Source organism: Verruconis gallopava, assembly GCF_000836295.1.
Source record: "Verruconis gallopava strain CBS 43764 unplaced genomic scaffold supercont1.22, whole genome shotgun sequence".
NCBI lineage: Eukaryota > Fungi > Ascomycota > Dothideomycetes > Venturiales > Sympoventuriaceae > Verruconis > Verruconis gallopava.
Window position 1 is genome coordinate 461,361 of NW_015622158.1, and position 20,868 is coordinate 482,228.

Here is a 20,868-nt window from a genome sequence, read left to right on the forward strand (position 1 = left end):
CCAATTTTGGTGAAAACACAACTATTGCTCTAGAAATTGCGTTCTGTTTTGACGCAGACCGACAATACTCTCAGAATTATTGAACATCGTCCAGTTCGAAGTGTTTTCTAACGCAACGGTGTTTGTGTAAAATGAGTATTCAATAGGTGCAAAGAGACTCTACTATGGATAGTGCTGAAAGAGAGTTCAAATTTTGGGGTTGGCAAAGCACATTCTTGACAGATGATCATCGTGTGTCGATTTCGGATCCTCACTACTAAAAAGCATCAATCGGTTGCACCTAGTACACATCCTATAATCTAAAGTCTCAACTTCTTCAAGCCCGAGTCCTCCATGCCACCTACCCCCTGAACAACATCGTTGTCAGTCATGTACGTAGTCCAGGCGCTGCAGGTGCTAGTTAGATCGTCTTCATCGATCGTACTCAATATCTCGCTCTCCATTTCAAGAAATTGTAGAGCAAACCCTTCCAAGGTGTGCCATCCGATGTGACAGTGCATGAGCCTGGCAATGTACAGGTCAAAATTTAGGTCAAAAAGAGGGATGCATTTGTAAAAATTGGTGTACTTTCTCAAACTTTTTGCCGATGCCGGAATGAAGTATCAGGGAAAAAGTTGAGAAAAGTAACCAATTTGCATGGGACTGAGTACTATGTCTTACCAGGCGCCCGGATTGTCTGTTTGGAAAGCAATCATGAGCCAACCAGATGCTTGAAGCATAGCAACATCACGACGAGCGGGGTTTGTTAAGTTGAGAGACACGGTACTCGCATCATATGATCCGGTACCTGCACCGAGGACGTAAAAGTCATGACCATGCAGATGGATAGGATGGGCAACCGGTATGCCAGACTCCGTGATAAGTAAGTAAACCCACTCGCCGGCATTTGGCAGCTCGATCAGATTGTACGTGGTTGAGAAGGAGTCGTTATTGTACAGATTCAGTAGTGTCTAGATGCAAATATGTGTTAGCCTTAAGTTCTCATGTATTCAGACAGTTTGAGCTGAAAAGTAGGAGTAGGGTAATTCTAACCGGACTCTGCCTATAAGGAAGTCAGCATTTCCTCTTGATTCTTTTTCAGGTAGTCCGATGTGTTGCGATCAGAGTTGCATGTATTAAGAGCCTTCATATTGGACTAAAACATGCCCTCAAGATCGGCAAGGTGATTGAAAACTTACCAGTTCACTAGGTACGACGTTTCATTCAATTCCCAAATGAAATAGTTGTCATCGTTGAAGCTCACGCCAACAGCTTCATCGACAGAGCTTGTAACATCTCCCACTGTTTTGGAAACGATAGGGACCAAGTTAGTCTCATCCACGCACTCATCCGTAATATTATAACCCGAAGTGGTCGGGGTTCCGGTCGATGAGCCATAGTGAACTATGCCTTTAATGTTGTCTGCGTTGTCGTTGTCTGAGCACGAGCTTTGTGGAATAGCTCTGATCCAGAAGTCACTTGCAGTGTCCGCTTGATCGGCAGTCACAACGATATCGTATCTTTGACCCATACCTATGCTGAGAGAGGTCGTCTCGTACGGCTCAATCGGGACGAAATCGGCAGCAATGACCGTCATTACGTGATTGTCAATCATGAACTTGAAGTGAGTGTCGATGGCCACGTTGACAAGACGGATCAAGTATGAAGTGCCGGATTCAAAAGTTGTCTCGAAGCGAGATCCAACCTGACTGGAGTTGCCATCGTCTCCATAGACGTTGGTACCATTGATCAAGCCGGTGAGAGAGGAAATGGCCCCTTGAGTTTCAGCTTTGATATATAGTTCATCAGCGGTTGAATGGTCCCAATCTTGGATAAACAAGTTCCCAAGGTCAACGTCGTAGTTTGCACTGGCGGGTCCATTGATGACAATGCCGCCGTAAATGCCTTCCCAAGCTTGGAAACCGAAATGGGAATGGTACCTGTGAAATAAAATTAGGCCTCTGGATCACAAGGGAAGCATGACACAATCATTTGTGAAGCTCTTGTTGTCGCACTTCCACTGGAAGCTACCAAGATAATATCACGCTTACCAAGAAGATCCATATTGTGTTGCCCTCCATTTGTATGTGTAAGTCTCTCCAGGCGCAGTCGGGCATTGAGTGACGGATGTTACACCATCCGCTTGATTGGTGTAGTTTTGTCGCACGCCGTGAAAATGTAGACTTGTTCCATTGCCCGAGTCCGATGGCAGATTATTAGTGACATGGACAATGACCTCATCCCCCCCTGTGAGATTCAGTTAAATTAACTGGACATTACACTCTACATGATAAAGTTCGATGTAACAAGTTGAGCTTACTAAAGTCACATCAGCAGTGTTGGACAAAGGTGGCATTTCGAATACGTACCAATCAGCAAAAATTGTTGGCCCAGGAACCGAACCTAAAATCCGCTATAAGCATCATCTTCGTGTTGATGACAAAGAGGGCATACCGTTGACAGTTTGCAGCATTCGAGAAACTCCATCGGGAGCTCCCGTGGTCTCTGTGAGCTCAAACCAGTACTCGCGTGTAACACCGGTACATGGAACTACGCTGTAGTAGTCATCATTGATATCGTAGTCGCACCATTCGCTCCGAGTGGTTTCGGTATTACCAGAGCAAGGGGTACAGGTCGAGGACGAAGCCGTGCTGGTCGAGGATGAAGCCGTGCTGGCCGAGGACGAAACAGAGCTGGTCGTAGTACTTGCGGTTTGCCTTTTTTGCAGATTCTGCGGCACAGCAACAGCAAAAGGAGCAAGTGACAAAAAATATGGTAACAGCTTCATCGTGTGCGAGCGCAAAGCACGACAGCAAAAGAACTAAGGGAAAGAGTACGCAGATACTATAAGAGAGCGCAATGTAGCGGAACAGGCACTAATGATCGTATTAAGCGAGTGTAAGGAGGGTTTCTGAGGAAAAGAGTGTGTGATTTTTGTTGACCGTCCAAAATGTGGTCGACATGAAATCTTTATAGTCCGTAGCGCAGCTCTCTAGAGACAGGTGCTTGCATACTTTGAAGACGAACACCAACCATGTCGTCTGTGCCCATGTTCCATGCAGAAACAAAAGAAGAAAGAATACAGAGCTGCCGGATTAAGCGCTTCACTGAGCAGCGCGTGCTCAGTCGAACTTTCACCAGACGGGTTGGGAGATCCGGTGCGATTGATGCATGGACAAGGGAAATCTCGAGATGTGTGGCGTTGCTGCGCGTAGATCCTTGGTATCTTCGTCAACCCATGCGTAAAACATGAGCTGGTACTCGCCATCCATGATCCCCAGAGCATTTCCAACGCACGGCGAGGTTGGAAGTTTTGCGACCATGACACAAGCCACGAGGCCTTGCTGGCCGAGATCGCTCAAGGTGCAGTTACAGGGACGCCAAAGTTTTCTGGACACACATTCATGCCTTATAGGCATTTCAAGCGACCACACACCGTGTTCGAAAAAGTGAATTGGATGTGGGAATCTGCGGAGGATAAGCTGAGAACCCTGTTAGGGGCGACGAAGAGGCCTGCGGTGGATGTAAGAACTGTAGAGCTGATCTCCACAGACGGAGGGAGTTACGTTCCTATCCACGCCAGCCTGACTTCGAGAGCGAGGGAGGTGATGCGTAAGATAGTCGAGCATCGTGGACGAACAGGGACCCATGCAGAGAGTAACACTGGACCTTCGCGTACCTGCGTCCTCACCAGGTCAACAAAAGGCCTCCGCGCACTGAAAGCAACGTCGAGCGAGCTCAGGAGAAGAGTCCGGGCGATCACGAGGACGGGATCAGGGACGACAAAACGGCGAGCCAGTGAGATGCTACGCGTTTTGAACAACTGGATGGAGCACGGCTGTCGTGTTTCTCTCCGGCAGCTTCGCAGTTGAGGCTGAGAGAACTGGTGACGACGTGCCAAGCGGCCGATCACAACTGGATTGAGTGAAACATTCGAGTATTCCGACAACGGAGAAGCCGAGTAATGCAACCGCTCGAGCCATGATTGACGCGTGTCAGTCAACGCGCATCATGCGTTGGACCAGATGTACGTGGTCCATGAAAAGATCCCAATGCTGGATTGAGGCGTCGTCGACGCCGTCAACGAGGACGTGCAAAATGCCAGCGCTCTGAAGCCAAGGTATATATCTGGGAAGTCCAGTCGTCGGCTTTGGATAACATGCACTCGTTTCTTGCACCTCCGCTCGTTACCAATTCGACATCCCTTGTTTAGCTTGTCCTATACGATTTGCACTGTCGCTCTCTATTTGTACCGCAATGAACTACGTGACGCTGTGGCTAACGCTGGTGTCGGCCGCTACTTCTGCTGCGGCTGCAAAGGCTAAACGTGCTGACACCAGCTTCGGACTCTACGCCTACGGGTCCAGCAGTGGCGGGCTGTCTCTCCAGTATTCCAACGGTGAGCAATGAAACCGCGAATTCACACACAGCTTCTGATCCAATAGGCTCGATTTATATCATTTCAGGTGACCAGGCAACGTCGGGCTACGGCGTCGTTAATTGTACGTCATGTTTCCGACAAGTCTCGAAATCTCCTAACCATCCATAGTTTCAACGAACTCGACAAGTCCGAGAGATACGGGCACACTCTCAATCGCCGCAGTCTCTGGTTCGAATGACACTTCAGCTGTGGGCGAGCTCGTAGCCATCACCCAAGGAATCAACGCAGCAGTGGAGGTAGTCAATAACGCGTCTTCCTCCCAGGTCGACGACGAATGGTCCTTCTTTGGGAGTATTCTAACCTACGGGGGGACCACTTCAAACTTCTATGCCGTCCCCATTGATGACGCCGCAAGTGTCTTTCAGATCTACTGGATGGCCGATACGTCCTCGGCAACCAATGGATCCAAGCCAGTGACGATCAAGAAGACGCCTCCACCTGCGCTTGCTAGCCCTGGAAGCTCCTGATGATGTTCAAGACCCACTTGCTAGACGGGTTATGTCTCTTGTAACTTCTATCATTCTTCTCGGCTTCCATATTTCAACCTCATCAAGCTGCGTGGTTTGCCTAGCTAAATCTTAGAATTTTTCAGGGGACATTCAACTTCTTCCCATTACTCGAGTTCACTGGGACTGTCCTGTTTACTTTTAACGCAACATAGTTCATTGAAAACGTCTGATCTCTCGTGGTACTGTCAATATGTGTAAGCTGACTCTCGCCTCGTCGCATTTGCTAGGCTGATGCATATTTGATTCGACCTGCAGCAATTAAGTCTGTTAAAGTAAATTCCAGGGTTGAACCGGCTTGATTCTCAAATGTGCTCCAACAGCATTCCGTTACCACAAAATTTCATATTTTTGCTTAAAGTCCCGTACGCACACATGATAAATTACTCCGTTTGGCTAAGAAATCAATTGTAGTTAATTAGAGAATTACATGTCGGCCATGGATTTATGTGGAATCCTCCAAGAACAATTTATCCTCAAATGTTTTGGCGAGGCAATCCATTGTTGATGTCTGCACATCTTCCAATGTCCTCCCAAGGTCAAGAACGCTGTCAGATAAGGCAATCCTAGTCATTTTGTGGTGTCTTATAGTAGCACGTAGTCTTTCCTAGGTGAGAAATTCCCTCATGTGTTTCATTTCGCCCTCAGCGCTCTAAGGATAAGGCGTCATCTGTAGGAGTTATATCGAAGTTCCATAAGATCCTTCCGATCACAAGGCATTGCTCCATGTAGGAATCACTGCGCCCGATACATCCACGGGGTCCAAGTGAAAATTATTGTGAAGCTATTTTCGCATCTTGAGCGTAGTTGTCATCAATGCAACGTTCTGGCACGAGTCTGAGTCTTGCCTGTTAAAGGTCACGTCAGTTGCCGCCCACAACGACCCGGCCGCAGAGGTCTACTAAAAGATTTGGTGAATTATAGAAAGAATTAGTAACTGCATTAGCACTTAATCCAGCAGGGACAAGATTACCGCCACTTGGGACTCTTCGAAGCAGTCTCGCGGGGACTGGTGGGAACACGCGCCTATCCTCATTGTTACAGGCAGTCATCTATGACAAGTCTTTCAAAACCTCGAAGAGAATACCAAAATCGAACTCTAAGTGGTAAAATTTTAATGGACAAGGTTTTCAGGACTCGTGGCTGTTTTATGAGAAGCTGTGTCCAGCCAAAGGGGAATGAGACTGGTTTCACTTCCAGCAACGCTGCGGCAACAACAGTTAGACTATTTGAAGACGCGAAAATTCTCACAAAAATAAGTGAAGCTGGATTGACCAATATTTCCAAGGAATTTACCCCTGGAATGGCCTGGATTGAACCTACGTGAATAGGATCTTTTTGCATATTCGTATGACCGGGTCGATGTCTATAAATATTATCCCAGCTTGAGCTCCAGCGAAGCTTACTTCATTTGGACTTACACGAGCAACGAGTTCTAATTTTGTCGATTGTGGCTGATATCTGGAAGTATTGCGTGTGCTATATTCATCAAGCAGCAGTTTCGTGTTCATTGGTATTCAGCCCTCGTGCAAAGGTGAAAGGATACAATGGCAGGTATTGATTACACTCGATTAAGGACCGGGCCGGGGAACATAACGAGAGGATCGAACCACAGGCTGTAGATCTTAGTCCTGAAATCCAAGTTAAACCCTATCACACAAAAGTAGACACAACGTTTCTGTTGTTTAGAAGAGATTCACACAGAAGCAAGTACACCGACAATCATATGAGAAGAAGAAAAATAGCCCTTGTGGAACACCAGAATTTTGACAAAAGCATATTCAAGTTATGATAAGCGGTTCACAATTTTTTCAATTCAGCAAGCACGTCTTTTAGCATGAGTATGAGGATTTGCACCTGAACAAATGGTTCTCATCCTTGCTTGACCTTCTGAACCGTGTTGCTGTCTGTGTTAACAGGAAGAAAGACATAAGAGAAGAAGAGTTCAATATGTACTGAGCCTACACAAATGGACCTTTAGCAACAGATTGGCTGTTCCGCTGTAGGATTTTTCACTAAATCCAGGTAAGATCTCTAAAGGCTCTTAGTTTTATGCCTTACTTATGACTGGGTATTATCATACAACGTCTGATCACAAGGTGCTTGGAAAAAAGATGTCGGATATAGTCAGCCTTTACTAGACTATATTGGAATTGGCGACTTCTGGGTCCGCAAATATGAAGATTCTGAGGCCGCTTTTCTTGATCCACATTATGAGCAAAAGATTAGACCTGACGAATTGTGACCTAATGATATGGATTCTATTGCGCTGACAGTGAGTGTAGAGTGTATCACAATTGATAATGGAAAGGTCTTATATAAAGATCCGAGGTCTTTTAACCAGAGTTGTCTGTATGGTAATATCAGTAACTTATACTATTATAAATCTCCACAACTGCTATAATAGTATCAAATGTATAGCAAATTTATAGATTCCATATTCTATCCATAATCGATCATAGCTCAGAATCTCTCAGGCAGAGCTCAAAGGAGGCGTGACTGGGCGAAAATAAGTTGCATGCCTGCTGATCTTGGGATATGTATTATCCTGTCAACTAGCAAAGAACTAGTCATACACTAGAACATACGAGCTTGAAGATCGCCGAAAAAGATGAGTTGCGGTGGCAAAATATATATATAAACATAACTGTATAAGATGCGGGGATAAAATCTTGTACAGTTAAATATATTTCAATCGTTAAAAGATAACGGGAGTTTCTCTATCTTAATAGAATCCTTTAATTTAGAAGCAAAATATCCCCATTCTACGGCAGTAGAGACTGAAATTTGCCCGTTGACCTCAGCAAAAGCATAAGAACAGATTTTTCTGATCTTATAGCCATTTTTCAAATAGAGATTATCCATTATTGGAAAATATATTCTTTTGAACATCAATACTGCATCTGAACAATGTCCTCTGATTACCACAAAGCAGACCAACATATGTTTCTTTACATCATTTAGCCCATCAATATTGGCATGGCTTTACCTCCACCCGACAGAGATATGACCTTGCCGTTTAGCCAACCACTACCACTGGCACTGGAATTATAATAAAGATTGAAACCAGAGCTTTCAATATTGGAAAGTGATGTGTTCTCATCGGTCAGACTCTGAACTGTCGTGGGACCGGTCAGTGTCCAGTTGCTTGTATTATCAATCGCCACATCAAAGTACGCCTTTCCAAATCCTGAATATGCCGACCCAGTCCATGAGCTGTGTGATTCAAGGCTGAGTGATATTAGACTGCCATTGAATGCTACCAGATCTCCTACTAAATCTGTCTCGATCGCTGTTGCATATACTTCTGCAGGCAATAAGTCCGGATTTTCGGCATATCCAGCGTAATAGTCGAAGTCTTGAGTGATTTGTGATGTGTTTGCTGTAATCAGAACACCAGATCGGGTGGAGATCTGGGTAGAGTTGATGGTGATATTTATAATTGTGTTACCAAACCAAAGTCCAGGCATTGTATCACCAAGAGTTGTGATTCTGCTGTTCTCGAGCACAAGTTTGGCTCCTGAAAGTCGTGTTTGGGAGCTAAAAATGGCAACTCCGCCTAGAAGACCCGCCTTAGAATCGCAATTAACCAGCGTGGCATTTTGAGCGCCATCCATGAAAACTACAGGGCCATTCTCAGAGAGAGAGAGCACATTTTCTGCGTAAATTGTTCCCAGTGCATAGAAAGTAGCCGATCCAACACCAGCCGTGTGGGCTATACTGTCATAGACATAAACATATCCTGCTGGCGAGTCGCCTGAGAATGAGGAAGATCGATGTCCACCAGAGAAATGCTGAATATTTCGACCAATGATAGTACCATTTCCTGAGGCATATAAGCCGTGGCTGACAGGACCGCTGCTGTAAAGCCATGCGTTCTCAACATAGACCACAGTATCTGTGCCGTATGCGTATATGTTTGCAGCACCGTTGTGCACTGTGATATTCATGTGCTCAAGGTGAGCTATGGAGCCATTTGCCTTTAAAAGATTACAGCAAATCTTAGCTTTGTCACTCCTGAAGTCAAAGTCGCAATAATACGTACAATATTGACAGCAGCGTTAAAGCCATAGAAGCTAGCCTCAAGCAGATTTGAAGCATAACCATATTTCAAAACATTCACGTAACGTGCATTGAAGATGCTGGAATTAGTGACCAGAACAACATCCGTGTCGTTTTTGTCAACGTAAAGGGACACATGATCAAGTGTTGCACTTGATTCGAAAGTATAGGCCGATTCCACTTTGCAAGGAAGTTAATTTTTGAGATATTTGGAGATACAAGTGGGTAGACCTGACTTACAAGCGCGAGGTTGCACTGAAATAAATGGCACGTTATAATCAGGAACAATCGCGTTGTCTGCAGCCCATAATGCAGGAGGTATAACATCAGAAGGGTCTTGAACAAGAATGGAAGCGAAGCCTCTATTGGCTATAAACCAAAGAAAGGTAAGCTTATGCATTTGTTGAAAGTTGACTCGCTTTTACTATTTTTAATACTTAGCATTTATTAATCCAAACTGGATTGACTGCAAATCAAGGAAATGTGCAAAACTGTTCTTTCTCAAACTAAAGTATACATGCGTGTTGATATCCTTATATATTTGATTATAGCATTAAAGGCTGTGGTCAGTTGTACAGAAATGCTGCAAAGAATAAGCTTTTACCAGGTTACTCGGAATTTCCGGAGCTAGCCTTTTAAGCTTGAGAACCGAAAACAGGATCTCGCTCTAAAATGCATGTTTTAGGGAAAACTCCCGCTTCATGTGACTGTAATTCACAAATGTGGAGGATATTTTGTGCACCCGAGCCGTGTGGAGAAGAAAAGCGCGTGGAGAAGAAAAGCGTGTGGAGGAAAAGAGTCGTGTGGAGAAAAAAGAGCGTGTGGAGAACAAGAGTGCGTGGGGAAGAAGAGTCTGTGGAGAAGAAGCGATTCAAGTATACCGCTCCACAGGATATTTATTCTGCGCAAGTTTTCACTTTCTTTCAAATATTGGAGGAATATATAGTATACCATTTAGTCAATATTAGGCAAGTTATGCGAGACAGATACTTCCTTCGATTTTCTATTCTAACATGCCATCGATTGGTATACTCAAGTATTGTACTGCGAATGGCGTCGCGGTTTCAATTTTCCCTATATCCTGTAAAGATTTTTGGCTGACCGCCATGTCAGGGGCTAGGACACTCGATGTCAAGGGCGCCCTGAGGGTAGGGAATGAAGGGAAAGGAGCTCTCTATGGTGAGCTTATATGTGAGAGAGAGAGAATATAGTATGTAGAGAGAGGGCTATCAAGCTAGTAGATTAGAGATAGAGATTAGGATAGGATAAGCTGAAAGGTAATCTAGGTAAAGCAAACAAATAATCAATTAATTAGAGTGAAGTGGAATTAATTAATTAAAGCAAAGTAGGGTATATTATCAGGTATATTATATTGGTTAAAAGATGTCTCTTATCTCTCTTTTTCTGAGTATCTTCTCCTCCTTAAATATATCACTCCCCTTTTATATTATGTGATTCTCTATATCACGTAGCTGCATTCTAGGATAAACCAGTATCGCCAGTACACTACCTAAGCTAGGCACCCACATGCGACAAGTACGTTTGTTGTAATAAAAATGACTGAACAAGTTGCTCAATATGATTATCAATCCGAGCCCGCGACAGAGCCATTCGTCGCTTTCACGTGGCAATTTGAGACGAGCCATCCAGTTCCACATGACCACAAATGTACAACTTGTTATTTTGCCATCATGAGACAAGGTGTTGTGTGCTAGCTTATTGAGGTAGAACTGTCCCTGTAGCTGGAGACCGAGGTCATCTGGTTGTACATGTCTCGCCTCGGCATTCTCATTTATGCATCAGTCACATCCAGAATCCGCCGAGATGTCGATGTGAGCCTAGAGTTAAGACACTGCTATTATGCCAAGTTTAATGATAGAGAACAGATGTGCTGCATCATAAGAGTGCGTGGTGAATGTTTGACTAAACGTACGTTTGCTGCGATCGAAAAATTATCGAGATGCTCTGCCAAACCATTTCGAATCTTCCATATACGACACAAATTTCCGCGCTCAATCGTCGCAAAGTCATTATAAGATCATTGGAACACCTAAGGGCCTTTTCTCAATCGATACCACGTTTGCGACATGATGCATTGACAGGCCGCGCAGACGATGTCCGAATCATGGAGGTTGGGCCAAGAGATGGTCTCCAGAACATCAAGCAACTGGTACCTAAAGATGTCAAGATCGAGTTGATTCAGCAGCTTGCTGCAGCGGGACTGCGGAATATCGAGGCGACCTCCTTTGTCTCTCCCAAGTGGGTGCCCCAGCTTGCAGACGGACACGATGTTCTTCAGGAAACTTTGCACTCTGGCAATTCTCAGAAGGATCAGCCACATCACTTTCGCTTCCCTGTACTTGCGCCGAACATGAAAGGGTTGCAGAACGCAAAGGCAGCAGGAGCAAACGAGATTGTGGTGTTCGCATCGGTTACAGAGGCGTTTAGCAAGGCCAACCAGAACTGTACAGTCGCAGAGGCACTCGCCCAAGCAAAGGCAGTGACCGCGGAAGCGCTCTCGGCAGGTATCAAGGCTCGGAGGTGAGTTACTTCTTTCACCCAAGACCTCAGCTTGAAGGGTACTGGTCATTCTGTTCACGAAGCAAAGGCTTTTTCCTAGGTCCTTAAGTTTATTAAGCAGGAATGTTATGAGTTCTTCCTATATACTTAAATTATCTTTTCCTTTATTTTTAGTATGGCTAGACTAAGTTATCCTTAAGGAGTTTATAAGGAATTACTAGGCCTAGGTAACCTAAATACTTTCTTATACAAATCTCTTAGGTACTGTACTGGGGAAAATGGTTCATAGTCTAAAGGGCATCATGTGACACAGGGGCAAGGGCCTTAGGTATCATATGATATGGTAGGGATATATAAAAAGAGGAGAATAAGGGAGATAAGAAAAGAGAGAGGCACCAGATAAGAACAGAACAACAGAGACCAGCTTTGATTTACCTTATATAGAACTCTGCTTTGCTTTGCCCTACTTTACTTTATCTCCCCTATTATTTTATCTTATTATACCCTTATCCTAACTATCTTATCCTACTCCCGGGCTTCTTTACAGCTCCTATCTGTAGGAGGCTTCTCTCTCTCTTGATTCCTCACGCTCAGGAAGGCCTTAACATCAAATGTCCTACCCCCTGAAGTGGCGGTCAGCCTAAAATAGTAAAACCTTTACACTACATACTTACACTCCTTACATATAATCAAGCCGTACGCTTCTAATCACGAAAATAACTACTCCATATCCTTAACCATCCTACATATATATATTACTGGGATCCACTGTAAATAATATATTATTAGCTTTATTATCTTTAAAATATAACTAACTATACTCTAACTATGTAGCCGGGACATGAATACGTGCTTCTCACGCGTTCGTCGCTTGCTTTTTGGTTCTCGCCCCGCGCCACCTCTCACAGCATGTTGCTACACACATGAGTACATGAGTAGAAACGAATATCTCCTGAACCTTGCTGGATGGATAGCGTCGACGCACCAATTCTGCAGTAATATTTTGCTCCATCGAGCACTAGAACTCCAGGCTAGACCGTTTTATGCAATCTAGAAAGAGTTATCTTACGGACACTCGAATTATGAGCGTCATAACCCTCCACGGAAAAGAGCACGTTGACACTGTCGGAAGTGGAAGTAACGTCGCCTCGCCAGGGAGTGTGAATTGCGTTGAAAGCTGCACTTTTCTAAGCCTTTGGAAGGAATTGCTGCGCAATAAAGCAAAATTAGCCGAGCATTTTCTATTCCACTGGTCAGCACAATAATTCGTACATATGAACGGAGCAGTGAGGTCATTATGCAAAATGCCTGCTGCATTTGCTTCTTGACCCCGCGTCGTCGACACCCCGGAATCATCGGCCTTGCTGAGAAAGGATTTAACCGATTAGCCCTGACCTATGCATATATGAGGCTGATGTGAGAGTAAAGTCCCAATCTTGTTCGATATACCTTGATCTTGTTTCTAGCCCCACGTGCGAGACCGTCAGCCTGTTTGTGGGGGACAGGCGGAATGAGTGCTACCGTTGGCTTCTTTTCTTCTGCTATTCGCACATCCCCCAGCGTCGCTATATGCCGGTGTCGACTGCAAGAAATGTACTGAATTAAATAGGTGCTTTTATTGCATTTTTAAGCTTTTTGGATTCATGATCTGGTTCTACCAACTAGGTCACAAGGTGACCCTGGTGGAATGCGTCGTCTTCACATATTCCTAGGTGTGAGAAGATAATATTATTAAAGAACCACGGAGGATGCACAATCAACAGGGATTAGATGCACATGACGGGGCGAGCCGCAGCAAACCAATACGATATCCCATAATCCTCTAATCCCGTAGACAGACCATGAAGCGCATATAAAGAGGATTTAAGTCTATCTATAGCAGTACTAGATCCGCTTGATTGAAAACACCCAATAGACTCCGACTCACTGATGCCAAGACGAAGAATAAAAACTGATGAGTTAGCGGAACGGTAAACCACGTTATGCAAGGGACAGAACACACGACGTCTAAAATTCTTGTTGTAAGTGATTTCGGGATGACAGCCTAGACCAATAGTTTCCACCTATCCTTCAATGCCCTCCCGCATCTCAGTTTTGGTTTTTCCATCAACAGTCAACTCCGTGGACGGAAAAACATAAGTTCTCCAGTGACGTGCTGGAATACCTAGCGCGAAGAACATGGAGATCTCCAAAGTCGTCCTGCCCTTAGTCTCGCCAACACAAAAGTAACACCAGAGCAGAGACGTGACGGTCGTGCCTGCGTACACGAAGCCGAGCATTGGCCCCAACCCGGCGGTATAATAGAGATACGGAGCAGTGAATGAAACAGCCCAAGTGATAAAGTAGAAGAATATGATAGATGTTGACATGATTTTGTTCTGGTTAGGTCCCACAGCCATCTCTCGAGCCACGGTGTAGGCCAATGGACCAAGTCCAATGTTAAAGGCCACAATGACGACGTATGAAAACACGACGATTACGTACTGGTCGGCAGTAGTGAGCGTCTTGTGCGTGCCAATGCCACCAATGATGAGGAAGGCAACGAACATGATGCTGGTCGTAACTAACAAGTTCGTTCGTCGTCGAATCTTATTTCCTGTCAAAACTGCGAAGGCAACAGCAAAGATCTGAAGGACGTTGGTGATAAGTTGGATTGTGAATGGCTGGCTGATTCCGATGGCTTGGGCGAAGACGACACCGTAGACGTAGAAGAATAGAATCCCGCAAATCTGCTGCGAGTACATGGCGCCAGCGGACCATACAATTTTCTTTCTTTCGATAGGATCCTGGAATATTGCCCACCACGTCGATTTTTCGAAGTGCTCTAATTCACATCGTCTAGCTTCTTCGAGAATGTCGATTTCCTTGACGGGATCGTAATTTCGGTTGCCTCGATGGATTCTTTTCAGAGCCTGTTCAGCGTCCTCCCTGCGGCCCTTGAAGACATACCCTACGGAATGTTAGATCTCAAGACATGGGAGATATTTGGAAAGATTATTCGCACAAACTGGAGACTCTGGGATGAATGGCAAGCCGACGAACATCATCAATGGCAGAACGATCAAACCACCCATCGGGATTTTGTAGCTCAGGGAGCTTTTGACGGTTTCGGTTCCTTGTGTGATGCCCGACGCCACCAGCTGGGAGCATGACTGAAGAAATTGGAACATCATAAGCGCAGGACCGCGAATTTGCAGTGGTGCAACCTCTCCGATATATAGCAGAGAGGTGACGGTGCATTGTCCCATTCCCAAACCGATGAAAATGCGACCGGCAACTATAACTCCTTCATAATGAGTGTCGACGACTTGGGCTATAGCTCCGAGCAAGATGCAGATGGAAGCACACCAGAAAACGGCTTTCCGCCCCCAGTTGTCGTTGATAGGAGCAGAAACCAAGGCGCCGAGTAAGTCGCCAATGTAGATAGCGGATGCAGTGAGCGATGTAAAACTGACAGCAAGGGCTTTCTTCCCATCCTCGAGGTGATCGCCGTAATCATTCTTAAACTCTTGCATGGCTAAAACGCCATTATAGTAGGTGTTGTCATAGCCATAGACAAGAGCACCAATCGCAGAGACTGAACAGAAGAGCAGAGCCCATTTATTGGCCTTGAAGTCGATCTTGAAGGAGTCCAACATTTTAAGAAGAGTTGTAGGTTCCCCAGAAAAACACTCTCGAGGAAGAAATGGCACGGAGCTTCTCTGAAGAAGTGATAGTCCAAGAGATACATCTTCTCATTATAAGCTGTTCAAGCATCCGGTAGCTGCACCTGCAGGTGATGATATGCATGGCCCAGATCCGCCAGTCTGGTCCGACGCCGCCCGTGTGGATCACTGGTACTAGTCACAATTAGGAAACTCCGCATTTCCCCAGGCGGAGCCATTTGCGGGGGACGGCTGTGACCTAAATTGCGATGGCGAACCATTTCGCGTGCGCCGCAATTCACGATGTGATTTACGAAGGGATTTTGGACTATCTGAATGCGGGAACTCCGCCCTAGTGCTTCATAATAGCGCAAATTGCGGGCGAACTGCGATGTGGATTCCATTCTAGGCGAAGGGGAACATGACGATGTACCGTTTGCGGCATTGAACGTTTGATGACAGCCTTTTGAATGGCAGTACTTTCAGGTTTCCATTCAATACGGTGCTCCGAGTCACTGTCAGTCAAATTTTGGATATTCCATTGCGCAACTCAGGACTTTTAATAAGAAGAAGCGTTTTACATAACTCCAATTGGAATATTAAAGCTTTATTGAAAACTTTAATGAACGTTTGTCAGACAACTTGAAACATTATTTCGAGTGCATTCTGCTGAGTGCTGAAACTCAAACGTCTATAAATATGAAGAACATCACAAGTCCTGTAGTTGACAGCTCATTGGTTTCGCCGCTTGCTCGCCACTTCGTAGCATCAGGTCGAGCTAAATGAAGAACAAACGTCAGCCTCGTTCCACAAATGACTAGGAGGTTGGTAAGACTTGCAATCTCGAGATCTGCCAGCGCTGGCTCGGGTTCTTGGTCTTTCAGCACCCTACCAGCTGCTAGTGCTTCGCCCCATGCGCGAACCTCCGGTGGCACTCCTGTTCTCTCATTAGGCACCGTCTCGGTCTTCGCTTCCCCATCAATCCTGACTGTGACTTCTGAGCCGTTGACAGTTACGACACCTTTTTCACAGGCTATCGTCCATTCGTCCCCACGAAGCGTCGTGCCTACAGATTGTTGGTAAGTGCCTGAAATTCCGGAGCGAGTCTTAATAATCGCGTTGATAGTATCAACCGGAGGCAAGTGTTCCTGTAGTTGGGCGGTGAAGGCTGAGACTTGATCTACACGGTCGCCTGCTGCCTGAAGGAGCTGGCGTAGACCAGCAATGAAGTGTACGCCCCCATCCAAGACGAATCCACCTTGATGAGTAGGGCTTTTGCGCCATTCAGTATCTTGCTTGCGTCGGTTAGTCACTCTGTGCTCTCAGCAGTACGAGGAGGGTCTCACTGAAATAGTTCCAATCCGTCTTGACCATCATAAAGGTCCGTATTTGAAAACCAAGTGGTCTTCCTAACTTCTTGACTTCATCACAAGCATACCGGAAACTATTTAAGAAACGCCAATTCTCTGCAACGCACCATGACACCCCCGATATCTCGGAACGGTACCATTTGATGGTGTCTTGAGCTTCTTGGAGATTCTCTGCGACTGGCTTCTCGGACAGGACATGTTTCCCGGCTGACAATGCTGAGCGAATATATTGGTTTTGACTTTTGATCGGTAGTCTGCAAGTATTTAGACTGCTTGAAAAGTAATAGCAACTGGTGGTTGGATGTCCTACGCAATAATTACTGCTGATATGTCTGATCTTTTCAAAAGATCATCGTACCCAGCATCGGTGTCTTCTGAGTAGACATCGACGTTTCGAACTTGGCTGGTGATAGCTTGCGTGGATTTTGCCGTCCTAGAGTACACAGCCTTGAGAGTCAAATTCTTGGAAGCTTGAATGGCTGGCTGAGAAGGATCAGTCAGGCAGTCGGGGAATAGTTTGCTTCTTAAATAATACCAAATGCTCCTCCCTTGCGAAGATGCCTGAACCAATCAACGCTACTCCGATTGACATACTGATAAACAGACTGGCCACTGATAGCGAGAAAGAGGTCGCAGTTTTCGGGTGAGAAGCTGGTAGCTTCATAAAAAGAGACCAATTTTATTATGTAGGTGTCTCTCGCACTTCTATCCGAACTTTGGAAACAAGACGTTTTTCGAAGTCCGGATAACGATGGGCGAGGTGTCATGGCCATTTTAGGAAACTCCGACAAGCAAGCCTTCCCCCGCATTCAGTTGCCAATTTTCTGTACCGAACCTATTTGTACTCTGGGGTATGCCGAAAACTGAAGTTTTCATGTTCAGCATATGATAACCATTCTAACTCTTCACCATGTTTGCCATCAAGCCAACAGAATCTGCAGCACAGGGGCACATTATACGTGTCGGCATTATTGGGTGAGTAATGCATGCTTAATATGTCATGATTCCAGTGGATATTTGCTAATAATTGGTCTGTGAAGTTGTGGAATGGTTACCCAAGTTGTGCATATTCCAACTTTGAATCTTCTATCCCACTTGTTCCAGATCACTTATCTATGTGATGTATCAAACGATGCACTTGACCACTGTCGGCTCAAGGTGGCTGGCGGTAACCTTCCAAAAACTACTTGCTCACCTGAAGAGCTCTGTGGCGCCTCCGAAGTTGATCTGGTAATGGTTGCGAATAGCGATACTTTCCACGTGCCTCATGCTCTGCTTGGGCTGAAGAATAACAAGCCTGTGTTCGTAGAGAAACCGATTGCCTTAACTCTGCAAGATGCCGACCGCATAATCGAGGCCGAAAAAGCCTCACAGGGAGGAAGGGTGTTTGTAGGGTACATGAGGCGGTATTCTGCCGCCTTTGTAGATGCGGTGGAGGAGATTGGGAGTATTGACCAAGTTCGATATGCCAGAGTGAGAGACATAATAGGAGCCAATTCTCTTTTCGTCCCTCAATCAGGCACATTCCCCCGCACTTTCCGCGACTTTAAGCCGGAAGATTCAGCACGGCTGACCCAGAGCACCAGTCGAAATATGCAACAGGCGCTCGCAGAGGAACTGGGACTTCCTGTTACAAATTCAACATGTTTTATGTGGGAACTTCTGGGCAGTCTTGGTTCCCATGATTTAAGCGCCATGAGAGAATTACTTGGCAAACCTGAAAAGGTTTTGGGGGCCTCACTTGCTTCTGGATCTGGCTCGCCATTTTGGTGGTAAGTGAAGTCGTTCTGAGGAGGTTAAAGGGGTTTCTCTGACAACTCTATAGTTGCTTGTTCCAATACCCTGGGTTCGCTGTGTCGTACGAATCCGGAATAGACAAGGTCCCACGATTCGACTCCTCGATCGAAGTGTTTGGCGATACAAAAACCGTCAAAATATGTATCGACACCCCATTTGTAAAAGGCTTGCCGACAACTATGCATGTTCGAGACACTCTCCCGGACGGATCATTCAGAGACTCCGTGATTAGACGAACGTACGAAGATCCGTATACATTAGAGATGAAGGAATTGTATGAATTTGTTGTGAACGGAAAGGATTCGAAGACCACTGCTGCAGATGCTCGAGAAGATATTGAGATAATGGGTATGATAATGAAAGCTGCTCATTCAAGTCAAAGATGAATCAGAGCTTAAATATTAATATCTGCTATACCGAAATGTGTTTCCAGCTCGGTCCGGTAGACACGACCGAGCGATGTGGCAAGGTAAAGTATTCCGGTATTCATATCGTTTCGTTGCGTGGGCACCTTGGTTGAATCGATGAGTTTGAGCAGAAGTGCAGAGTTAGCAAGGGGAGGGTTTACATTTTTCCTATGACTCCATCACTTCACATCACTGCCGCGTCATAAGCCGCGTTTCGGTGTGATTGATGGCAGTACAGAGTTTATCGATTGTCTCCAAATGGTCAACCCGCATGTTAGTTTACGCTACGACTCTCTATTGAACCTTGACTTCTTCTCCGAGAACCTTCACGGTCACATCTTGCCCCATCCACCTTCTTTCCACTTTGAAGACAAGACCATAGCTATCTGACTATTCCGTCATGAGACTACCCCGGGACTCGCACGATGTCATCGTGATCGGTGCTAGTTTTGCTAGATTAGTTGCAGCACGTGAGCTTTCAAGCGTTCACGGAAGTCATGTTCTTCTGGTCGAAGAGATCGAATCGGACGTCGAGCTCAGGCCTGCGACGAGCTTTGCGAGGAACTCGAATTGGGTGGAACATGGGTGCGCAGGTGGGTTTAATTACCTAGCCTTAGGCGCAGAATCTTTGCCAAATGTGGGGTTTGTCGGATTGGCAAGCACCGCCCCAGGTTCTCATGTCAGCTGCTCGCAAACGTCAACCGCCATCTGCTGCGTCCGCGCCATGTCATGCTTCACGCCTTGCATGTATCAGCAAAGGTTGTGATATGTTGAAATTTGTTCAGTTACAGGCAGACGGCCTTCCCCAGAAGAGAAAGCAGTCCCTCCGTGCCTGTGATGTTTGCCGCAGGCGCAAGGTCAGCCTGGGTTCATGATGCTGGAATCAGAGAGCTGAGACATCTAACAGAGACGTTGCCGCCATGGAAGCAACGAGCATGGAAGCGATCACGAAGCTGCAGAGAGTACAGCGCGTCCAAGGCAATTTGAGGATTCCAGATCACTCTTTGTAGAATCGTCGCATTCAGGGACAGCTGCAGCGTCTTCAGCGAGTCCTTCCCAACAGCCAAACAGTCGCCCACCGCGAGAAGCCCAGGGCTCCCCAGTACCCGGAACCAATGGCAGTCCACTCCAAAATCGTATTGTTCCGAACATCCTGTTAAGAGATGACACCATGTCGCGAAGTACCAACGATCCCAGGGGCCTAGATCATCGTTTCATTGGCGACCTTAATCCAGAGAGCGCGTTTCTTGCCGCAAAAAGCCCGCCTGATGATAGCAATGTAGGGTTCTGGATAAGGGATTTGCACACAGGCGCAACAGAGAAGTACTACTCAAAGGTTTCTATGCGCCAGCCAAGATCAGCTGCATTTCGCAACTTGGATCCCATGCTTCATCAAGTTGTGCTCCCCTACCTGGAAGGTTGGTGTCTATCCATGTTACCAACCCAAGAAGATTGCGAGGCTCTATATGCAATCTACCTCGAGAGAATACACCCAATCCTCCCAGTGCTGGACAAGGAAGGCTACGATGGCATGGATCCTTCTGATCCCGCTGCTATTGTTTTGAGGCAAGGTATTTGTCTCGTTGCGTCGAAGCAAAATTCCGCCGAAAACCACATGAGTCTTCCAAACAGCTGCGACAGGCAAAGCCACGAGCATTTCGGGAAGTGTCTGTCGTCAGCTATGAGAATGTCTCTTGACTTAGGTCTCGTAACAGACAAGAGAATACTGCTCCAAGCTTTCTGTTTGCTTTATCTTTTCTTCCAAGGGACAGAAAGTGATGACCTCTCTGCAGAGTTTTGCAGTCGCACAGTTCATTACGCGTTGACCATAGGAGTACATGTATCAAGATCAAACGAAGCTGATCAACATTCTGAGCTGTTATTTTGTTCTGTATGGGCATTGGATATTCTCAATGCTGCATTCCATGGTCGTCCTGTTCTGATGCACGCAAGAGACTTTGGGAGGGATCTCGATGCAACTATTCAACGGCAGCACCCTACATTCCAGCTCTTCTTGAGGGTTGTCAAGACCCTTGATGATGTAAGGGTTAGGGTTAGGGTTAGGGTTAGGGTTAGGGTTAGGGTTAGGGTTAGGGTTAGGGTTAGGGTTAGGGTTAGGGTTAGGGTTAGGGTTAGGGTTAG

General features: G+C 45.9%; 4 protein-coding genes across 4 annotated transcripts; 3 read left to right on the forward strand and 1 right to left on the reverse strand.

The window, feature by feature from the left end:
- Nucleotides 1-179: 179 nt before the first annotated feature.
- On the reverse strand, nucleotides 180-2,974 carry PV09_06486 (uncharacterized protein). The gene is made up of 7 exons (XM_016360132.1): nucleotides 2,434-2,974; nucleotides 2,349-2,382; nucleotides 2,031-2,226; nucleotides 1,179-1,919; nucleotides 1,033-1,042; nucleotides 661-950; nucleotides 180-504 (listed from the first exon to the last, which is right to left on the reverse strand). The coding sequence occupies exons 1-7, from the start codon at nucleotides 2,464-2,466 to the stop codon at nucleotides 300-302; spliced, it is 1,509 nt and encodes a 502-aa protein (XP_016212214.1). The 5' UTR covers nucleotides 2,467-2,974; the 3' UTR covers nucleotides 180-299.
- Nucleotides 2,975-3,982: 1,008 nt separating this feature from the next.
- Nucleotides 3,983-5,123, forward strand: PV09_06487 (uncharacterized protein). The gene is made up of 3 exons (XM_016360133.1): nucleotides 3,983-4,378; nucleotides 4,425-4,481; nucleotides 4,529-5,123. Exons 1-3 carry the CDS (start codon nucleotides 4,237-4,239, stop codon nucleotides 4,885-4,887), a joined length of 558 nt encoding a protein of 185 aa, XP_016212215.1. The 5' UTR covers nucleotides 3,983-4,236; the 3' UTR covers nucleotides 4,888-5,123.
- A 5,990-nt stretch (nucleotides 5,124-11,113) lies between these two features.
- On the forward strand, nucleotides 11,114-11,533 carry PV09_06488 (uncharacterized protein; the record flags this gene model as incomplete). The annotated part of the gene is made up of 1 exon (XM_016360134.1): nucleotides 11,114-11,533. One exon carries the CDS (start codon nucleotides 11,114-11,116, stop codon nucleotides 11,531-11,533), a length of 420 nt encoding a protein of 139 aa, XP_016212216.1.
- Nucleotides 11,534-19,890: 8,357 nt separating this feature from the next.
- On the forward strand, nucleotides 19,891-20,424 carry PV09_06489 (uncharacterized protein; the record flags this gene model as incomplete). Its single annotated transcript, XM_016360135.1, has 2 exons — nucleotides 19,891-20,297; nucleotides 20,321-20,424. The coding sequence occupies exons 1-2, from the start codon at nucleotides 19,898-19,900 to the stop codon at nucleotides 20,422-20,424; spliced, it is 504 nt and encodes a 167-aa protein (XP_016212217.1). The 5' UTR covers nucleotides 19,891-19,897.
- Between the last annotated feature and the right edge of the window lie 444 nt (nucleotides 20,425-20,868).